The sequence below is a fragment of the Saccopteryx bilineata genome, chromosome 9 (assembly GCF_036850765.1).
Source record: "Saccopteryx bilineata isolate mSacBil1 chromosome 9, mSacBil1_pri_phased_curated, whole genome shotgun sequence".
In the NCBI taxonomy this organism is placed as follows: domain Eukaryota; kingdom Metazoa; phylum Chordata; class Mammalia; order Chiroptera; family Emballonuridae; genus Saccopteryx; species Saccopteryx bilineata.
In genome coordinates this window covers 42,782,391-42,800,817 of record NC_089498.1, presented here as the reverse complement: position 1 = coordinate 42,800,817, position 18,427 = coordinate 42,782,391, and the positions used below count along the sequence as shown (strand labels likewise).

Genomic DNA, 18,427 nt, shown 5'->3' with positions numbered 1-18,427 from the left:
ACCAGCTGAGCCCACGCTCAAGCTGGCGACCTTGGGGTCTTGAACCTGGGTCCTCTGCATCCCAGTCCAATGCTCTAGCCACTGCACCACCGTCTGGTCAGACTAGGGCAATTGAATCTTAATCTTGCTGGGGAGTTATGGGAGGCAGTATAGAAGCTTAGAGTTGTTACATTCAAGGGCAAAGGGGACTGGGGTATTTATTAACCAATTCCCATCACTTATTGGTAGAGAGCTGCTCTCAGGAGCATTAATTCCCTAGTCCTTTCCTGCTTTGGCAGAGGGGGTTCCAGCAGTCAGGAAGAGCCCTTAAGAAGACAGTCACAGTGCAGGCGGGCATGTGGAAGCTGAGTAGTGTGTCTGGAAATGATAAATGCTGAGGGAGTACTGGTGAAGGACCAATGATACCCCCTACTTGCTGCTTCTAGGGACTGTTCCTCCCTTTTGCTTTATCTCACTGTTATGGATCTTGTCTTTTTGTGTGTGTGTGTGGACCCCACTCCTGCTACAGGTAAGACTGCTTAGGGGATATACAGGTAATCCATGCTGAGCTGATCTTAGCCCTTTCCCAGGACTATGATGATGATGATGATGATTATCATCACAGGACCAGCACGAGTGAGCTATTGATGGCAGAAGCTGTGCTTCCATAAGGAAGAGAGCAGGCTGAACAAAGCTGGCCCAGAAGGAAGCAGAGGCAAGCTGTGGAGAGAAAGTCCTGGAGTCAGTCCAGATCTGGCTGAAGTTCCATCAGCTTTTTCCTCAGCTGTTTGGGTGCTCAGATTTCCCTTACATAATGTGTGGCTAAACCTCTGAATCTTCACAGACTTCACCCTTCAAACTTTGTTATTTCAGGCTGGGCATTTGAAACTAAAACGGAGAGGATATAGTTTTGGCTTTAGTAACAAAGTGCCCCAAATAATGATGCTGTTTTCATTGTCTATTGCTTTGTAACAGAGCATCCTAAAATGTAGCAGTTTAGAACATGATTTATTGTTTTTCATGATTCTGTGAGCTGGCTCCGTGGTTCTTCTGCTCCAGTCGTGTTGCCTGGGCTGGCTATATTTGGTTGGTGGCTGGCATGGCATGAAATATCCAAGATGACTTCTTTCACCTCCCCGAGCGTTGGCACTTGATGTTGGCTGGAGTGCCTTGGTTCTCCTCCACATGGCCTCTCTCTCCACACTATGTCTCATACTCTAGAGCCTCTTTGTGCAGCCTCACTCTCCAGGCAGATGGACTTCCTTACAGCATAGCACCTGAGTTCCAAGAGAGTAAAAATGGAAGCTGTCAGGCTTCCTAAGGCCTCGACTCAGCACGGGCACAGCATCACCTCCACTGCATTCTTAGTCAAAGCAAGTCACAAGGTCAGCTCAGATTTAAGGGGAGGGAAAATTGACTCTACTTTTTTTTAAGGTTTTTATTTTATTGATTTTAGACAGGAGACGGTGGAGGGGGGGAGAAAAAAAGAGAGAGAGAGAAGAGTTGGGGGAGTGGAAAACATCAACTTGTAGTTGTTTCTCTATGAGCCTTGACTGGGCAAGCCCGGGGTTTGGAACCAGTGACTTCAGCATTCCAGGTCAACGCTTTATTCACTGTGCCATCACAGGCTAGGATGGACTCTACTTCTATTTTTTTTTTTTATAACGAGAGAGACAAGAATAGAGAGAGACAGAGAGAAGGACAGATAGGGACAGACAGGTAGGAAGGGAGAGAGATGAGAAGCATCAATTCTTTGTTGCAGCTCCTTAGCTGGGGCTCCTTCATCTTTCATTGATTGCTTTCTCATATGTGCCTTGACTGAGGGCTACAGCAGAGCAAGTGACCCTTTGCTCAAGCCAGTGACCTTGGGCTCAAGCCAGCGACCTTGGGCTTCAAGCCAGTGACATTTGGGCTCAAGTCAGCGACCATGGGTCACGTCTATGATCCCATGCTCAAGCCAGCAACCTTGCACTCAAGCTGGTGAGCCTGTGCTCAAGCCGGCCACCTCAAGGATTTGGACTTGGGTCATCTGCAACCCAATCTGACGCTCTATCTTCTGCGCCACTGCCTGGTCAGGCTGACTCTACTTCTTGATGAGAGGATAGAATGTGCATATTGGAAAAAGAAATTCTTGGTGACCATCTTTGTATACTACTTACCACAAGTGGCTTAAAGTAGAAGTTTCTTGCTCACATAACAGTTCAAGGCTTGTCTGATTCCTCTCCTCCAAGCTAATGGGCACTCAGACCTCTTCTGTGTTGTTGCTCTCTTTTGTTCTTATCATGTTGCCCTCATCTACTTGTTCCAAGATGACCCCTCCCACATTCAAAGTCCAGCAAATGAAAAGACAGAAGTAAATGCCTTGGCTGGATAGCTTGGTTGGTTAGAGCATTGTCCTGAAGCACAGAGGTTGCTAGTTTGATCCCCAGTCAGGGCACACACAGGAACAGGTGGATGTTTCTGTCTCTCTCTCTCCGTTCTTCTCTCACTAAAGTCAATAAATGAAAATTTTAAAAAAGAAAGAAAAAGAGTAGAGGGTACCCTTCACCTATAAATTGGTCATTCACTTCCCATGCTGCCCATCAGCCAGAAGGAGGTAATAGGGCTACTCTAAATGCAAATGAGGCCAGGAAATATAGTCTTTTTTTTTCCAATTGCAGTTTACACTCAATATTATTCTGTATTAGTTTCAGATGTATAACATAATGGTTAGAAAATCATGTATTTTCAGAGTGGTCCCTCTAATATTTTCAGTACTTATCTGACCATATATAGTTACTATAATATTATTCACCATATTCCCCCAGCTATAATTTACATCTCTGTGTCTATTCTGTAACTACCAATTTGTACTTTCTAATCCCTTCACCTTTTTCATGCAGCCCCTACTTCCACCCCAACCAACTTCCCCTCCGTCACATGGCAGTCTGTTCTCTGTATCTATGAGTCTGCAGGAAATACAGTCTTTAGTCTAGTGGCCAGGTGCCCTACTAAAAATTACAGGGAAAGAGCAGGAGGATACTAGTGTATGCTAGCATTTCTATTTGCCAAGTGATTAATTCAAGAACAATTGTGTACATGTCTGAGATCTGCAGAGATGAAGAGCCCTATTTAATCTCTCCTGTTATCACTGGTGGTCATTCGGTCCAATAGCCAAAGAATATTTGTTGAGCATCTTATTTTGTCTGCTGGGGACACAACAGTGAACAAGACAGAAAGGTCCCTATTTTCATGGAGTTTCCTTTCTAGAGGAAGTGACAGACAGTAGAAATGGGAACACATACATCCTCTGTGAAGGTGTGACATTTGAACTGAAACCTGGGAGATGAAGAGGCTGGTTATACAAAGACTTTGGGAAGCCTGACCTGTGGTGGCGCAGTGGATAAAGCGTTGACCTGGAATACTGAGGTTGCCGGTTCAAAACCCTGGGCTTGCCTGGTCAAGGCACATATGGGAGTTGATGCTTCCTGCTCCTCCCCCTGTTCTCTCTATCTCTTTCTTCTCTCTCTCTCTCTCTCTCTCTAATAAAAATGGATAAATAAAATATTAAAAACACACACACACACACAAAAAAAACAAAAACAAAAAAACCAACAAAGACTTTGGGAAAAGCATCATGGGCAGGGGAACAGCAGGTACAAAGACCCGAGGTGAGGATGAGCTTATTCAAGAAATAGCAACGAGCCAGTGTAGCAGGAGTAGGGTAGGTAAGGGGAAGAGAGGTAGAAAGGGGGATACAGAGATGGGCAGATCTTGATGTGAACATGTTGTTTTGTTTGTTTTTTTACAGAGACAGAGAGAGAGTCAGAGAAAGGGATAGATAGGGACAGATAGACAGGAATGGAGGAGATGAGAAGCACCAATGATCAGTTTTTTGTTGCGACACCTTAGTTGTTCATTGATTGCTTTCTCATATGTACCTTGACCGTGGGCCTTCAGCAGACCGAGTAACCCCTTGCTCAAGCCAGCGACCTTGGGTCCAAGCTGGTGAGCTTTGCTCAAACCAGATGAGCCTGTGCTCAAGCTGGCGACCTCAGGGTCTTGAACCTGGGTCCTTTGCATCCCAGCTCGACGCTCTATCCACTGCACCACTGCCTGGTCAGGCTGAGGTTTTCAATTGCTCCACATCTCTACTGACAGAGTCAGTCTTTTTTTTTTTTTTTTGTATTTTTCTGAAGTTGGAAACGGGGAGGCAGTCAGACAGACTCCTGCATGCGCCTGACCAGGATCTGGCATGCCCACCAGGGGGCAGTGCTCGGCCCCTCAGGGGCGTTGCTTTGTTGCAACCAGAGCCATTCTGCGCCTGAGGCAGAGGCCATGGAGCCGTCCTCAGCGCCCGGGCCATCTTTTGCTCCAATGGAGCCTTGGCTGCGGGAGGGGAAGAGAGAGACAGAGAGGAAGGAGAGGGGGAGGGGTGGAGAAGCAGATGGGCGCTTCTCCTGTATGCCCTGACTGGGAATTGAACCCGGGATTTCTGCACGCCAGGCTGACGCTCTACCACTGAGCCAACCAGCCAGGGCCGACAGAGTCCGTCTTTTTAATTTCAGTCATTCTAGAGGATGTGTTATGGTATTTCATTGTGGTTTTAACTTGTAATCCCCTAATGACTAATGATGTTGCGCACATTTCACATGTTTATTGGCCATTCATATTTCTTCCTTTATGATGTGTGCAAAGTCCTTTAGCTATTAAAAAAATTGGGCTCTTAGTCTGATTTTTCAAAAGTTTCCTCTGGTTACTGTAGACAGGATGGGCTGTTAGGAGGCAAAAATGAAAGCAGGGATAGTGAGGATGGCTGTCACTTCCACAGAGATGAGCTTGTCACAGGCTCAACACGTTGCCTGCTTTTTGGGAAAGTCAGCTTTGACCTTTTCCAACTCTTGGGCTGCTGCCAGGATAGATTGAAACACTTAACAGATCTCATGGGGACAGAGGGGATAGCCCTGCTTCCTGGAGTGTGGCACTGTGGGGTGGGATGGGGCAGTACTCACTCAGCTGAGTGCACCTCCATCTCAGCCTGTTCTTTATCTAATGGAGTAGAGACCATGGCTGGCATTCTTTGGCCTGCACCAGTACAGTAACACTGGTTGCTATATTGAGATACTCCTTATATGGCTAGTAGCCTCCAGCAAGGCCGCCCCCTGCCCCCATCAGCGTATTTCACATTGTTCAAAATCTGTAAGTCCATCCAACAAAGGAGCCCACTCTGGTCATAGTCCAGGAATCAGTCCATGCACATGGGGCCTCAGCCCCCCCCCCCCATTCCTGCTGTCCTGGCAAGTCTTACACTGTCCCAAAGAGAAGCACGTGGCAATGGCTGTCAGCATTTCCATCTCTGCTCCAGAGAGCATGATGGCATTCACCCTATGTCCTAAAATCTCGGAACTACCAGGAGCATAGTAGGTACTCCTTGCTGCTGGGTTCTCACCTTCTGGAGACTGAGGATTGCAACCCAATCCTCCTCATCCTCCAAAGAGGAACTGAAAACATCAGCTCCCGCTGCCGAGCTTGAGCCCCAGGCCACCGCCACCTTCTGCTCTGTGGGCCTTGCAGCCCCGGCCCGGGCCTCAGCCCTGGCCTCCCGCCACTGCTGGCTCTCCACAACATCCAGGGCAATCTGCAACTCATGAACCTGTGATTCCTTCTCCAGCGGCTGCTCCATTTCCAAGCGAATCTCACAAACCTGGTCGGCCTCATCTGGTGCTTGCTACAGCTCCAGGGTCGGCATCTCTTTCTCCCACGTTTTCTCCAGCTCTTTCCACTGCTCGGTTTGCAGGTCCCAGGCAGCCTCTTCCACAGAGCTCTTGGTTTCCTCATGCATGGCTGTAAAAGTCAGCCAGCCTACGATCCCCAAAAGGACAGCCATGGGGAACCATAACAGCAACCAGTTCTCTACTCCACCACTCAAAGGTGGTGGTGGATCCTTACCGATCTGTATTGAATCCTGCCACAGACTACGCCAAATGTATGGCCAGTAGCCACGGCCACCATCACAGCTACCTGGCCCATGCAGGTTCGTATTTGATTTGGACAGATGGTAATGAAACAATGGAGCCAAGAACTGGTGAGCCATTAGCTTTAATCCTAGCTTGCACCCAGTGGGCAAAAAATACACACAGTGGGAAAACACTTCCCTTTCCATTCAGGGCTCCCAAAGACTTATTCGAGTTTCCTAGAATCAAAGGTTTCTAACCTTACCAGCCTTATTCACCTCTGTTCCCCATCTCCTTCTCTCTGCACAAACTCTGCACTAACTGGCTTCTCCTTCAGCACTCCGCCATCTTGGCTGCTTCTCCTCTCCTCCACGTGGCCTTTCTCTGCTCATCTCCAGCATGGCCTCCTCTGCCCCATTTTATAGTGTAGAAATCAAAGCCTTTAATCCAATATACAAACAAGGAAGTCTCTGATACAAAGTTACTTATCTGAGGCATAATGGGAATCCTCATGAAAGTGCACCACCCCACATCATGCAACAAGTCAAAGGTGTAGGGAAAGCTTAGTTTTGAAAAGATCTTAGTATTAAAAGGGTGGTAAAGGCTTAGTCTTAAAACTAAGCCTTAGGTGCCTGACCAGGCGGTGGCACAGTGGATAGAGCGTCGGACTGGGATGTGGAGGACCCAGGTTCAAGACCCCGAGGTCACCAGCTTGAGTGCGGGCTCATCTGGTTTGAGCAAGGCTCACCAGCTTGAGCCCAAGGTCGCTGGCTTGAGCAAGGGGTTACTCGGTCTGCTGTAGCCCCCCCCCCCCCCCCCGTCAGGGCACATATGAAAAAGCAATCAATGAACAACTAAGGAACTGCAACGAAGAATTGATGTTTCTCATCTCTCTCCCTTCCTGTCTGTCTGTCCTTATCTCTCCCTCTCTCTGACTCTCCCTGTCAAAAAAGAAACAACAAACAAAAAACTAAGCCTTTAGGCTATAACGACCCTGCCGGTTTACAGCCTGTCCCCACACCCAATGCAAACTATAAGCAAGCAAACATATATATCATATTTACAAACTTATTTGACCAACACTCCTCTATTGGTTAAAATGCCTCTACGCCACCTCCCACAGATATCTGTCACCTCCTCGGTCTATTCCATTGGGACACCTTGGACTTCCCCACATCTCAGGAACTAAAGAGGAGCACAGGACTCTTATCCAGGCCTATGGCCAGACCTGTTCTAATTGGATGGTGCCCAGGTGTGCCAGCTATTAGACTGTAATCTGGGGACAGCATGAGCTGGTGGAAGCTAGGAGGACCAGATCAGGATGCTGAGGCTGAGGTTGAGGGAAGATTCTTATCAAGGTGAGCCTTGAAGTACTATAACAATAACAATAATATATTTACTTCTCACAAAAATTAGGGGATAGCCCTGGCCGGTTGGCTCAGTGGTAGAGCGTCTGCCTGGCGTGTAGAGGTCCCGGGTTCGATTCCCGGCCAGGGCACATAGGAGAAGCGCCATCTGCTTCTCCACCCCTCCCCCTCTCCTTCCTCTCTGTCTCTCTCTTCCCCTCCCGCAGCGAGGCTCCGTTGGAGCAAAGATGGCCCGGGCGCTGAGGATGGCTCCTTGGCCTCTGCCCTAGGCACTGGAGTGGTTCTGGTCGCAACTGAGCAATGCCCTGGAGGGGCAGAGCATCTCCCCCTGGTGGGCAGAGCGTCGCCCCCTGGTGGGCAGAGCGTCGCCCCCTGGTGGGCGTGCCGGGTGGATCCTGGTCAGGCGCATGCGGGAGTCTGTCGGACTGTCTCTCCCCGTTTCCAGCTTCAGAAAAATACAAAAAAAAAGAAAAAAGAAAGAAAAAAAAATTAGGGGATATTTCAACACTTCGTATTCATTTTGACATATCCCCTAATTTTTGTGAGCAGTGTAACTAACATTCATTAAGCATATAGCATATGCCAGGACCCGTCTAACAGGGATGGGCGGGGACCGGAGGCCACACGTGGAACTGGCTATCCACTGGTCCCCTTCCAATGTACAACGGGTGTGGGCCTTGGTGGATACAGGTGCAGAATGTTCCCTCGTCTATGGGAACCCAGAGCAGTTTGCTGGTACCCCAGTGGCCATTGATGGTTATGGGGGCCAAACTGTTCCAGTGAAGCCAATAACTATTCCATTGGGGATAGGAAGACTTCCTCTTAAGCCATATAAGGTGTATGTATCTCCTATTCCTGAATATATTTTGGGGGTAAATGTCTTGCAAGGACTGTGGTTGGAAACTATAGCTGGGGAGTTCCAGCTGCAGATCAGGGTTGTGAAGGCAGTATTGCGGGGACACGCATCACATTCCCCTTTGCAATTACCCATCCCTCGGTGTGTGACTAACACCAAGCAGTACCGCCTGCCAGGTGGTTATGAAGAAGTCACAGGATCAATCCTCGAACTAGAAACGGTGGGGATCATCCGGCCAGCACACAGTCCTTACATCTCCCCAGTATGGCCTGTGCGCAAACCAGACAGAACCTGTAGAATGACAGTAGATTACAGAGAACTTAATAAAGCTGTTCCCCCTTTGCATGCTGCTGTTCCTTCTATGGCTAACATGATGGATCTGCTAAGCCATGAGTTGGGGACATACCACTTTGTGGCAGACTTGGCCATTAAGGTTTGGTATGCCCGCTCAGGGTGGCCTCTGGTACCAGCTACGGTGCTGTCTGCAGACAAAACTCTGGCCTGTATTCTTCCAGAGGGAAAAGATTTGCCTCTCTTGGTGCCACTGACAGCTCTCTCATTTCGCCCATAGTTTTGTTTTTTTGTGTGTTTTTTTTTTTTCATTTTTCTGAAGCTGGAAACAGGGAGAGACAGTCAGACAGACTCCCGCCTGCGCCCAACCGGGATCCACCCGGCACACCCACCAGGGGCGAAGCTCTGCCCACCAGGGGGCGATGCTCTGCCCATACTGGGCGTCGCCATGTTGCGACCAGAGCCACTCTAGCGCCTGAGGCAGAGGCCACAGAGCCATCCCCAGCGCCCGGGCCATCTTTGCTCCAATGGAGCCTTGGCTGCGGGAGGGGAAGAGAGAGACAGAGAGGAAAGCGCGGCGGAGGGGTGGAGAAGCAAATGGGCGCCTCTCCTGTGTGCCCTGGCCGGGAATCGAACCCGGGTCCTCCACACGCTAGGCCGACGCTCTACCGCTGAGCCAACCGGCCAGGGCTCGCCCATAGTTTTTGATTTGTTAATCCTATTGCTGTAGTTGGTACTGTTTCTGTTTATGCAATGTACCCCACTCCTTGCACAGTGACCATCATGGAAGATACCTGTGGTTTAGATTGTAAAGCGAGCAAAAGGGGTGGAATGTTGGTCAAATAAGTTTTTAAATATGACATATATGTTTGCTTGCTTTGGGTGTGGGGGACAGGCTGTAAGCTGGCAAAGTTATTATAGCCTAAGGCTTAGTTTTAAAACTAAGCTTTTGCCCACACCCTTGACTGTTGCATGATAGGGGGTGGTGCACTCTTATGAGGAATCCCATTTATGCCTCAGATAAGTGACTTTGTATCAGAGACTTCCTTATTTGTATATTGGATTAAAGGTTTTGATTTCTCCCTGGCTGGATAGCTTAGTTGGTTAGAGCATCATCCTGCAGCACAGAGGTTGCTGGTTCGATTCCCGGTAAGGGCACATACAGGAACAGATGAATGTTTCTCTCTCTCTCTCTCTCTCTTTCTTCCTCTCTCATTAAAGTCAATAAATAATTTTTTTTTTTTTAAAAAAGGTTTTGATTTCTACACTATAAAATGGGGACAGAGTGGGGGCTCGCTCTCTGGGTTCCTGCTATCACCATTGCAGGGGCCTCCCTGATCCCTTGCCTTCCATGGGAAAAGCTGGTTTTCTGCTTTTCCCTTGGCTTCTCTTGTGGCTTGCCTGTCTTGGTGAGACACCAATAAACAGAATGGCTCACCACCATCCTCCGACTCCGCCATTTCTTTACTGTCTGCCCGAATCCAATGGGAACCTGCATGTGAATGGTCATGATGGCGGCTCCTGGCCATACACTGGCTAATTAATAAACTCCTCAAAGATTTCTTCTGTAACCTGCCTTGGTATCTCTGTGTAATCTGTGGATTAAAGTACACTACTTTACAACATTAGCAGTGTTAAAAATCTTTCACAGATGAAAGTTTTTCTGAAAGAAAGTGTTCACTGAGCCAAATGCTAGCCAGAAAAGGACGAGGTTCTGGGCCGTGAGTCTAAACCACCAGCAGCACGGCTGCATGGAGAAGACAGCATGTCCCTGTCCTTCAGTTTATGGGGCTCTTTTTATACATGAGTTTGGAGAAGAAAAATATAAGTTGTTTTTAGAAAATTTACATTGACTACAGATAAAGAGGGTGGCAGAAGTGGAAGCAGGGTTAGTTCTGGGGTAGGTGCATTGCCCGTAAGAAAAAATATTTGCTCCTTTGGATTGGTTGTGGACAATGTTACGCAAAGTTCACGTGTAAACAAGAAGCCACGTCTACGGATGGCGGTGCCTGGTGGTGTCTGGTGCCTGGTGGCTGGCTATCACTGGATAAGTGAAGAAATAGCCTGCTGGAAATTAATTCAACGTACATTCAAGAATGTCAGCAGTCTTTTGTTGCTTTTGCCCTTCAATTATTAATTAAGTTCTCTTGTCTCTTCCTTCTACCCATTGGCCTTCTGTAATTTAATGTCAGAATTTCCTCCTTGTCAGCAGCTAGTGCTGTCTTGGACTGGCTGGGCCCTGACTGTCCTCCAGACTCCAGGTCTTCCCCCCTCCCCCCTCCTTCCTTCCCCCTCCCCTTTCCTTCCCATCTCCCTCCCCACTCCCACCCCCAGCAAAAGGCCCTGTGAGTCTGTCCCATGACCAGCATCCCATTTCCTCTTTTCTCTCTTTAGCCTAGGCCCAGGAAGCTGTGGGGTGTGACGCTTGGATGGGGGAAGGGAGCTTCCTGTCACTGGCCCATCCCCCAGTGTCCTAACCTCAGGTTCCTCCTTTCCCAGCACCTCCTGCTGAAGGCTAGAAGTCCCTGTCTCCTCCTGGGTGGTGTCTCTTAATCCTCCCAGCAACTTCCTCATTTGGGGGGCAGCCCAGCCCAGCCAAGTAGTCGCCACATTATCCTCTACCTGCCTCACCCCACCCCCCAATCTTGTGTCTGCGTTGTGTGTATCTGTGCTAATGTCTGTTCCTCTCCCTCTTTCTTATCTTACCATCCGTTCCTCCTTCTCTCTTTTATCTTGGCTCTTTTTGCTTTTTCTCTAAGGGTCAAATATCTGTTTTGGGGTCCTGAGTTTCATTTTCCACCTTTATTTGCTATGTGACCTTTGACAAATGTCTTTACTTTTCTGTAAAATGGGGATAATAAGAGCATCTATACCTGACCAGGCAGTGACGCAGTGGAAAGAGCATCAACCTGGGATGCTGAGGGCCCAGGTTTGAAACCCTGAAGTTGCTGGCTTGAGCATGGGATCATAGACATGACCCTATGGTCACTGGCTTGGGCCCAAAGGTTGCTAGCTTGAAGCCCAAGGTCACTGGCTTGAGCAAGGGGTCACTGGATCAGCTGCAACCACCCGATCAAGGCACATATGAGAAAGCAATCAATGAACAACTAAAGTGATGCAACTAAGAGTTGATGCTTTTCATCTGGCTGTCTCTGTCTCTCTCGCTCTCAAATATAAATAAATAAATAAATAAATAAATAAGAGCATCTATCTGTTTTAGAAGGATGTTGTAAGGGTTAAATGACTTAATGCTTAGGACATAGTTCCCACACTTTAGTTATTAGTGTTTATATCCTGATGGGCTATGCTATAAATATCACAAGGTTCTGATTATCTAATAATTAAAGCTTGCACTTATAAAAAGCTACAAATGTCAGTCCCTGTTCTAGAAACATTAGTTCATTTGATCCCACAACTCCCTATAAATTAGGTACTATTTTACTCCCCATTTTATAGATGAGGAAACTGAGGCTCAGAGAAGTTGAGTGATTTGCTCAAGGTTGCCCAGCCAGAAAGAGGCAGAGCTGGCTTTAATCATAGCCAGCCACTGACCCTTCTGTTACAATGTCTGACCTCTGATTGGAGATGAAGGTTGAACTGATGTATGTACCCTTGGCCCTTCATGTCCAGCCACTGGGGGCTATAGCATTGCCCTTGGGGTGTCTGGGCCTGATTCATTTTGGTGTTATTTGTGTCTGTCTCTCCTCCCCTGTTGTCCCCTCCTCCCTTCTGCCACCACCCACCTCAAACTTCCTCCTTCACTTGGTGGCCACATCTTGCTGGCCCTTGGACTTAGTATCCAGCAGTGTCGCCTGCATCATGGGGGGCCTTGTACCCTCCAACAAGCTCCGGCTCCTGTCTCTCCTTCTGACTGTGGGTGGTGAGTTGGGGGCTTCTGCAGCTGCCTTCTGAATCTCTGGCTCAGCTTGGGGCAAGGTAGGGAACAGGGTGGAGAGAGAGAACCAAAGAGGAAGGTTGAGATGGGAGCAGGTCCCCAGCCCCCCAAGCCCTATGGGTCTCTCCTAGAACCTGAGACCACAATATTTGGCCTCCGGTAGAAGCAGGGGGAGGGGATTCTAAAGCTGTTGTAACAGGACAAGTCTGTGTTGAAGTAACAGAGTCCAGTGGCCTTTATGTCAGCCACAGGTCTGACATAAAGACAGAGGTTGCTCGCCACCCTTAGCCCTGGCTGTCAGGACTCACCTTCCGCAGCTCCCATGCCCGCCCTTCAGTCATAGCGCCACAGTCCAGTTTACCTTCTTTTTCTCTCCTCAGGCCTCAGCCCTGTCCAGGCCCAGATCGGTAGGCCTAAGACCTCATTTCTTCCCATATTTTTTCAACCCTCCCCTTGCTGACGCCTCCTTCAAATTACTAACTCCCACTGACCTCCCCTGACCCTTGTGCCACATACATTCCCAGAATGCAACTGCTCCGTGGTGAGCCCTGGTGTGCTGGCAGGTATCGTGCTGGGGGACCTGGTGCTTACCCTCCTCATCGCCCTGGCTGTGTACTCTCTGGGCCGGCTGGTCCCTAGAGGGCGAGGGGCCGTGGAGGGTGAGTGGGGCTGGAAGGGGATGGGACACTTTTGAGGACTTGCCTGGAGGGGTGGGTTAAGTTCCCAAGTCACAACCATCCAAGGAGATGGTGATGGAGGGGCTGATTTTGCATTAACCAAATAATCCCAATTTACCACCTTGTCTGTCTCTGCACCCTGTGACATTCCCCACTCCCTGCAGTGACCCGGAAACAGCGCATCACTGAGACAGAGTCACCTTATCAGGTAAAGAAACCAGCTTCTCTTCCTTCTATCTCATTTCTGCCCTGTGGGTGTCTGTCCTAAACACCCCCCTTCAAGTCCCTCTAGAACATAGGACCCTAAAGCCATTTTCATAGCAGCTCTCAAAACCGTGAAGACTAATGGGCCATCTGTCCAAAACAAATTTTAATGATCAATCATGCCCTTATGCTCAGCTTAAAATGTGTGGAGCGGAAATATAGAGATGGTTTGCCTTAGCTAGAAGGCAGCCTCCAAATTATTCTGGAAAAGCCTGGGCCAGGACAGGATGATTTCTGGGAGAAGCTCTCATCAGGGCAGAGGATATAATTCAGTCCTGTTTGTTAACTCTAAAGAGAGGAATTCTAGAATTTGGAGGCAGACGTGGGGTGTTAGGATCCTGTATTCTTTGAAAAGTTGGTGAAAGCTGAGACTCCTAGAAAAATCCAAGCAAAAAATACAAAATTGTTGCCTGACCTGTGGTGGCGCAGTGGATAAAGTGTCAACCTGGAAACATTGAGGTTGCCGGTTCAAAACCCTGGCTTGCCTGGTCAAGGCACATATGGGAGTTGATGCTTCCTGCTCCTCCCCCTTCTCTCTCTCTCTTTCTCTCTCTCTCTCTCCCCTCCCCTCTCAAAAAAGAATAAATAAAAAAATACAAAATTGTGCATACAATCTAGGAGTGGTGCAAATATCCTTGGAACCCTTCTTAAGAACTACGATGTAGATAGAGGCGTCTTTCTACCTCTTACCTATGTCAACATTATTCTTTTTTTCTCCTTCTACTGATGTGAGAGAGAGTGAGAGTGAGTAAGAGAGAGAGAGAGGGAGACAGGGAGAAAGTGAGAGAGGAAAGAGGTGAGAAGCATCAACTCATTGTTGTGACACTTTAGTTGTTCATTGATTGCTTCTCATATGTGCCTTGATGGGGGCAGACGGGTGAGGGGCTCTAGCTGAGCCAGTGACCCCTTTCTCAAGCCAGCGACTTTGGACTTAAGCCAGCAACCTTAGGCTTTAAGCCAGCGACCTTTGTGCTCAAGCAAGCGACCTTGAGATCATGTTGCTGATCCTGCATTCAAGCCAGCAACCCTGCACTCAAGCCTGTGACCTCAGGGTTGAACCTCAGCATCCCTGGTTGATGCTCCATCTACTGCGCCACCACTCATCAGGCTATCAACATCATTCTTAACCCTTTAGAGGGTTATGAATTCCTCTGTGAATCTGATGGAAGCCAAACAGACCCTTCCCCAGAAAGATACACACACAGACCAGCCATATAGATATGATGTCAGAGGTTCTGTATGATGTCTGTCTTTTGAGGGCATAGATGTTCCTTCTGCAACTGTGAGCACTGCTCTGTGAAATCTGGGTGTTTTTTTGTTTGTTTGTTTGTTTTCTGAAGCTGGAAACGGGGAGAGACAGTCAGACAGACTCCCGCATGTGCCCGACTGGGATCCACCCGGCACGCCCACCAGGGGACGACGCTGTGCCCACCAGGGGGCGATGCTCTGCCCTTCCAGGGCGTTGCTCTGTTGCGACCAGAGCCACTCTAGCGCCTGGGGCAGAGGCCAAGGAGCCATCCCCAGGGCCCTGGCCATCCTTGCTCCAATGGAGCCTCGCTGCGGAAGGGGAAGAGATAGACAGAGAGGAAGGAGAGGGGGAGGGGTGAAGAAGCAGATGGGCACTTCTCCTGTGTGCCCTGGCCGGGAATCAAACCTAGGACTTCTGCACACCAGGCCGACGCTCTACCACTGAGCCAACCGGCCAGGGCCGAAATCTGTTTTACTTGTCCAAAACCAGCTTTGCTTTGCCTCACCTCATTTGTGATAAAAAGTCTCTTTGTAAAGTGTAAGAATCTTGAGTCTGGCTCTGTGAGGTCCAAAAGACTGAAGGAAGGGGCTTTCCAGTTTTCCAGTTACTGGGGGCAGTGAAATATTAGGGCAAAGTATTGCTCCACTTTATTTGTTGAGCGCTTATATGTACTAGATACTGAGGACGCAGCAGCAGAGCTTATATACCAGCTGGGAGACAGAAGAGGCAAATGAACAAACAAGATCATTTTGGGTCTGGCCTGTGGTGTTGCAGTGGATAAAGGGTTGCCCTGGAGTCCTGAGGTTGCTGGTTTGGAACCCTGGGTTTGCCTGGTCAAGGCACATACAACAATCAATCAAAGAACAACTAAAGCAAAGCGACAATGAGTCACTTCTCACTCCCACCCCTTCCTCTCTCTGTAAAATCAGTAAATAAAATAAAGAAAAGAAAAGATCACTTTGGAAGTCATCATGAAGGAATAAAGCATGCTGATGTGACAGTGACTGGGGTGTGGGGGGAAGAAACTACAGGTGAGGAAATCAAGAAATGCCTTTCTGTGGAAGTGACATGAACTGAGACTTGAAGGGGGGGGTGAGGAATAATCCAGGGGGATATTTAGGGGACCAGTGTTGCAGGGAGAGTGAACAGTATGTGCAAAGGCCCTGAGGCTGGGAGATGAGGCAGAGGAGAAAGAGGAATTCTGAAGGCACTTGAATAAAAATCTAGATGTCTAATATGATTGCAAGTTTGAAAAAGCACCAAGGGGCCTTTTAGGCCACTGGAAGAAGGTTGGATTTTGTTTTAAATTTACTTGGTGGACCCCTTCCACTAATGGCCCCCCATCTTGTCCATCTTTTCAGGAACTCCAAGGTCAGAGGTCAGATGTCTACAGTGACCTCAACACACAAAGGCAGTATTACAAGTGAGCCCAAACCATGGCAGTCAACAACCTGATACCTGGATCCAGTCATTCCTGATGCCTAACTAGCACCCTATTCCTGTTCCCACCAAGATACAGATCTACAGAGTGCCCCCGTTGAGAGATCAGATTTTCCTCCACTCCTGCCCTCAAATAAACACGGAGCACAAAACACTGTTGAATTATTCCAGATCCTTGGGCTGAGGAGATGAGGATATGTGGCATTCTGAGAGGGAAGGTCATGGACCTAGAAACAGCTAAATGGGAGGGAGGCTTTGGGGACCCTGGGTTCTTTCAGGAAAAATTAGAAGAAGAGGTATTTTAATTGTTTTATTCCAACCCAAATGGGGGAGTGGGTTTCCTGTGCCATCACACACAATCCAGAATGAGAGTGTCCCAGTTCCAGGGGGTCAGCCCCTGCCAGGCATGTTGATGTAGACTTTACCATCTTCTGAGGGTGGGGGAGAGAAAACATGAGGCCTGACCAGCCTCCACCCACCCACATCTCCACCTTCCCGGGGACCCCCTGCCTCAGGGGTTTCCTCAGGAGTTCCCCCAGCAGCGCCTCCAGGGTTTCCCCAGCAGCGCCTCCAGGGCTTCCCCAGGGACCCCGCCCTGGGGAACTCTTCCCTAGGGACACCACCCCCACTCCAGGCCCTGCCCTGTCCCTGCCCTCACCTTGGGTGGGCCTGTTCCGTTGGCTGGCACACAGAAACACCACCACCACAATTAGCAGAGACACCACTGCATCAGCAGCCATAAGGCCTGTTAGGAGTGGCAGGGGGAGGGGCCCACATCCAGAACAGGAACCTGGAGGGCGGGGGCCAAAACGAGAAGGAAACTGAGAGGGGTTCCAGGCTTTCAGGGCTGTTCTTTGGGCATATGGGCAAAGGAAGTCCTTGAGAGGTGACCCAGATTCCCTGGGGTGGACACTTGGGGGATAAAAAGGGAGATGGAAATCCAGAGTCTGGTGTATTGCGTCCTAGAGAGACATATGCTGTGACTTGGGCATAGTAGGAACTCCCGAAGGGGGACGCTGGGGGTTGGCTGAGTCCCTGGGTCTTCAGTTTGGTGAAGAGGGCAGTGAGATGGGGATTTGGAGAGCTGGAGAGGACTGCAGACCATCTGGAGGCTCCAATCTGGAGATAAGAGGTGACCTGGAGATGGTGACCTGGAGAGCCATGAGGCTATGCCAGGATCCTCAAGCCACCCTTTAGGGAAGGAAACAGTAACTGAAGTAGCATGGCAAAGGGAAGGAGTGTTGATTTCTCACCTGGGGTTATCTGAGCTGTAGCCACTGTGGAAAGAGAAGGAAGGTAATCAGTGGGGAGAGGTAATTCCCAAAATAGAACGCAGGGAAAGGTGATATCCTGAGAAGTAAGCTCCACTCCAAAAGATCAAAACTAGAGCCTGAGCAGGCGGTGGCGCAGTGGATAGAGTGTCGACCTGGGATGCTGAGGACCCAGCTTCAAAACCCCAAGGTTGCCTGCTTGTGTGCAGGCTCACCAGCTTGAGTGTGGGGTCGCTATCTTGAGCATGGGATCATAGACATGACCCAAAGGTCGCTGGCTTGAGTCCAAGGTCACTGGCTTGAGCAAGGGGTCACTCGCTCTCCTGGAGCTCCCCGGTCAAGGCACATATGAGAAAGCAATCAATGAATAACTAAGGTGCCGCAACGAAGAATGGATGCGTCTCATCTTTCTCTCCCTTCCTGTCTGTCTGTCCCTCTCACTCTCTCTCTCTATCTCTCTGTCTCTCTCTCAGTTAAAAAAAAATAGAAAGAGGGCCAAATGGGAGAGGAGCCCCCAGAGAAGCAGAGAAAGACAGGAAATCAGAAGAGGCAGAGACCCAGCAGTGAGAAGGGAAGATTAACAGGCAGGCGCTCTAGAACTCAGCTTCTCTTCCCAAAGATCCAGGCACTGAAGCCAAATGAATCTCCAGGAAGGGAAGGGAAAGGGCACTGGGAGAAGGATCTTCCCTCAGCATCCCTCCCTTCAGTGCTACCCAAGACACCATTTCACAAATACTTGGCCTTCCACTCTTCTTCCCCCTTCCCCCCAATTCTACTGGCATTACCTGGGAGCAAAAGCAGGAGCAGAATGCGGCCTGGAGGGATCATGATTCTGGCAAAGGGCTTTGGTCCAAAGAGGTTCTGAGAAACAGTGGGGGAGTAGAGAGGTACTAAAAGCGGATGTCACACTGGTGGTGGGAAGACCAACAGCTTCCTGTGTCTGTGTGGGGGGAGGAGTGGTGGGTCCCTGCGACTGCCTTTGGGGATAAACTGAGAGGAGGGTCAGAGTCTAGGGAGGTAGCTCTGATTATCTGGGTGGGAGATGACAAGTAACAGGGTGTGGGCACTGGGGAGATCCTGGGAAGATTTTGGAGGTAGAGCCAACAAAAGTTGTTGATGGAGTAGATAGGATACGTGCAGGAGAGAGGGATTCATGATGACCAAATCTTCTGGCCTAAGCAACTGAAAGATGGAGCATCCTTTGA

At 49.1% G+C, this 18,427-nt stretch overlaps 2 protein-coding genes across 4 annotated transcripts; one reads left to right on the top strand and one right to left on the bottom strand.

Annotated features, from left to right (window-relative positions):
* The first annotated feature begins 12,171 nt into the window (after positions 1-12,171).
* On the top strand, positions 12,172-16,103 carry TYROBP (transmembrane immune signaling adaptor TYROBP). Of its 2 annotated transcripts, none has more exons than XM_066242811.1 (5): positions 12,172-12,306; positions 12,702-12,728; positions 12,846-12,884; positions 13,163-13,206; positions 15,873-16,103. In XM_066242811.1, the coding sequence occupies exons 1-5, from the start codon at positions 12,246-12,248 to the stop codon at positions 15,936-15,938; spliced, it is 237 nt and encodes a 78-aa protein (XP_066098908.1). In that variant the 5' UTR covers positions 12,172-12,245; the 3' UTR covers positions 15,939-16,103. The 2 variants fall into 2 exon arrangements, with proteins under 2 accessions (XP_066098908.1, XP_066098907.1); XM_066242810.1 differs by having other exon boundaries at positions 12,846-12,980.
* A 144-nt stretch (positions 16,104-16,247) lies between these two features.
* HCST (hematopoietic cell signal transducer) lies at positions 16,248-18,096 on the bottom strand. 2 transcript variants are annotated; one of them, XM_066243158.1, is made up of 4 exons: positions 18,008-18,096; positions 17,205-17,228; positions 16,610-16,741; positions 16,248-16,382 (listed from the first exon to the last, which is right to left on the bottom strand). In XM_066243158.1, exons 1-4 carry the CDS (start codon positions 18,048-18,050, stop codon positions 16,342-16,344), a joined length of 240 nt encoding a protein of 79 aa, XP_066099255.1. In that variant the 5' UTR covers positions 18,051-18,096; the 3' UTR covers positions 16,248-16,341. The 2 variants fall into 2 exon arrangements, with proteins under 2 accessions (XP_066099255.1, XP_066099256.1); XM_066243159.1 differs by having other exon boundaries at positions 16,248-16,379.
* Positions 18,097-18,427: the final 331 nt, after the last annotated feature.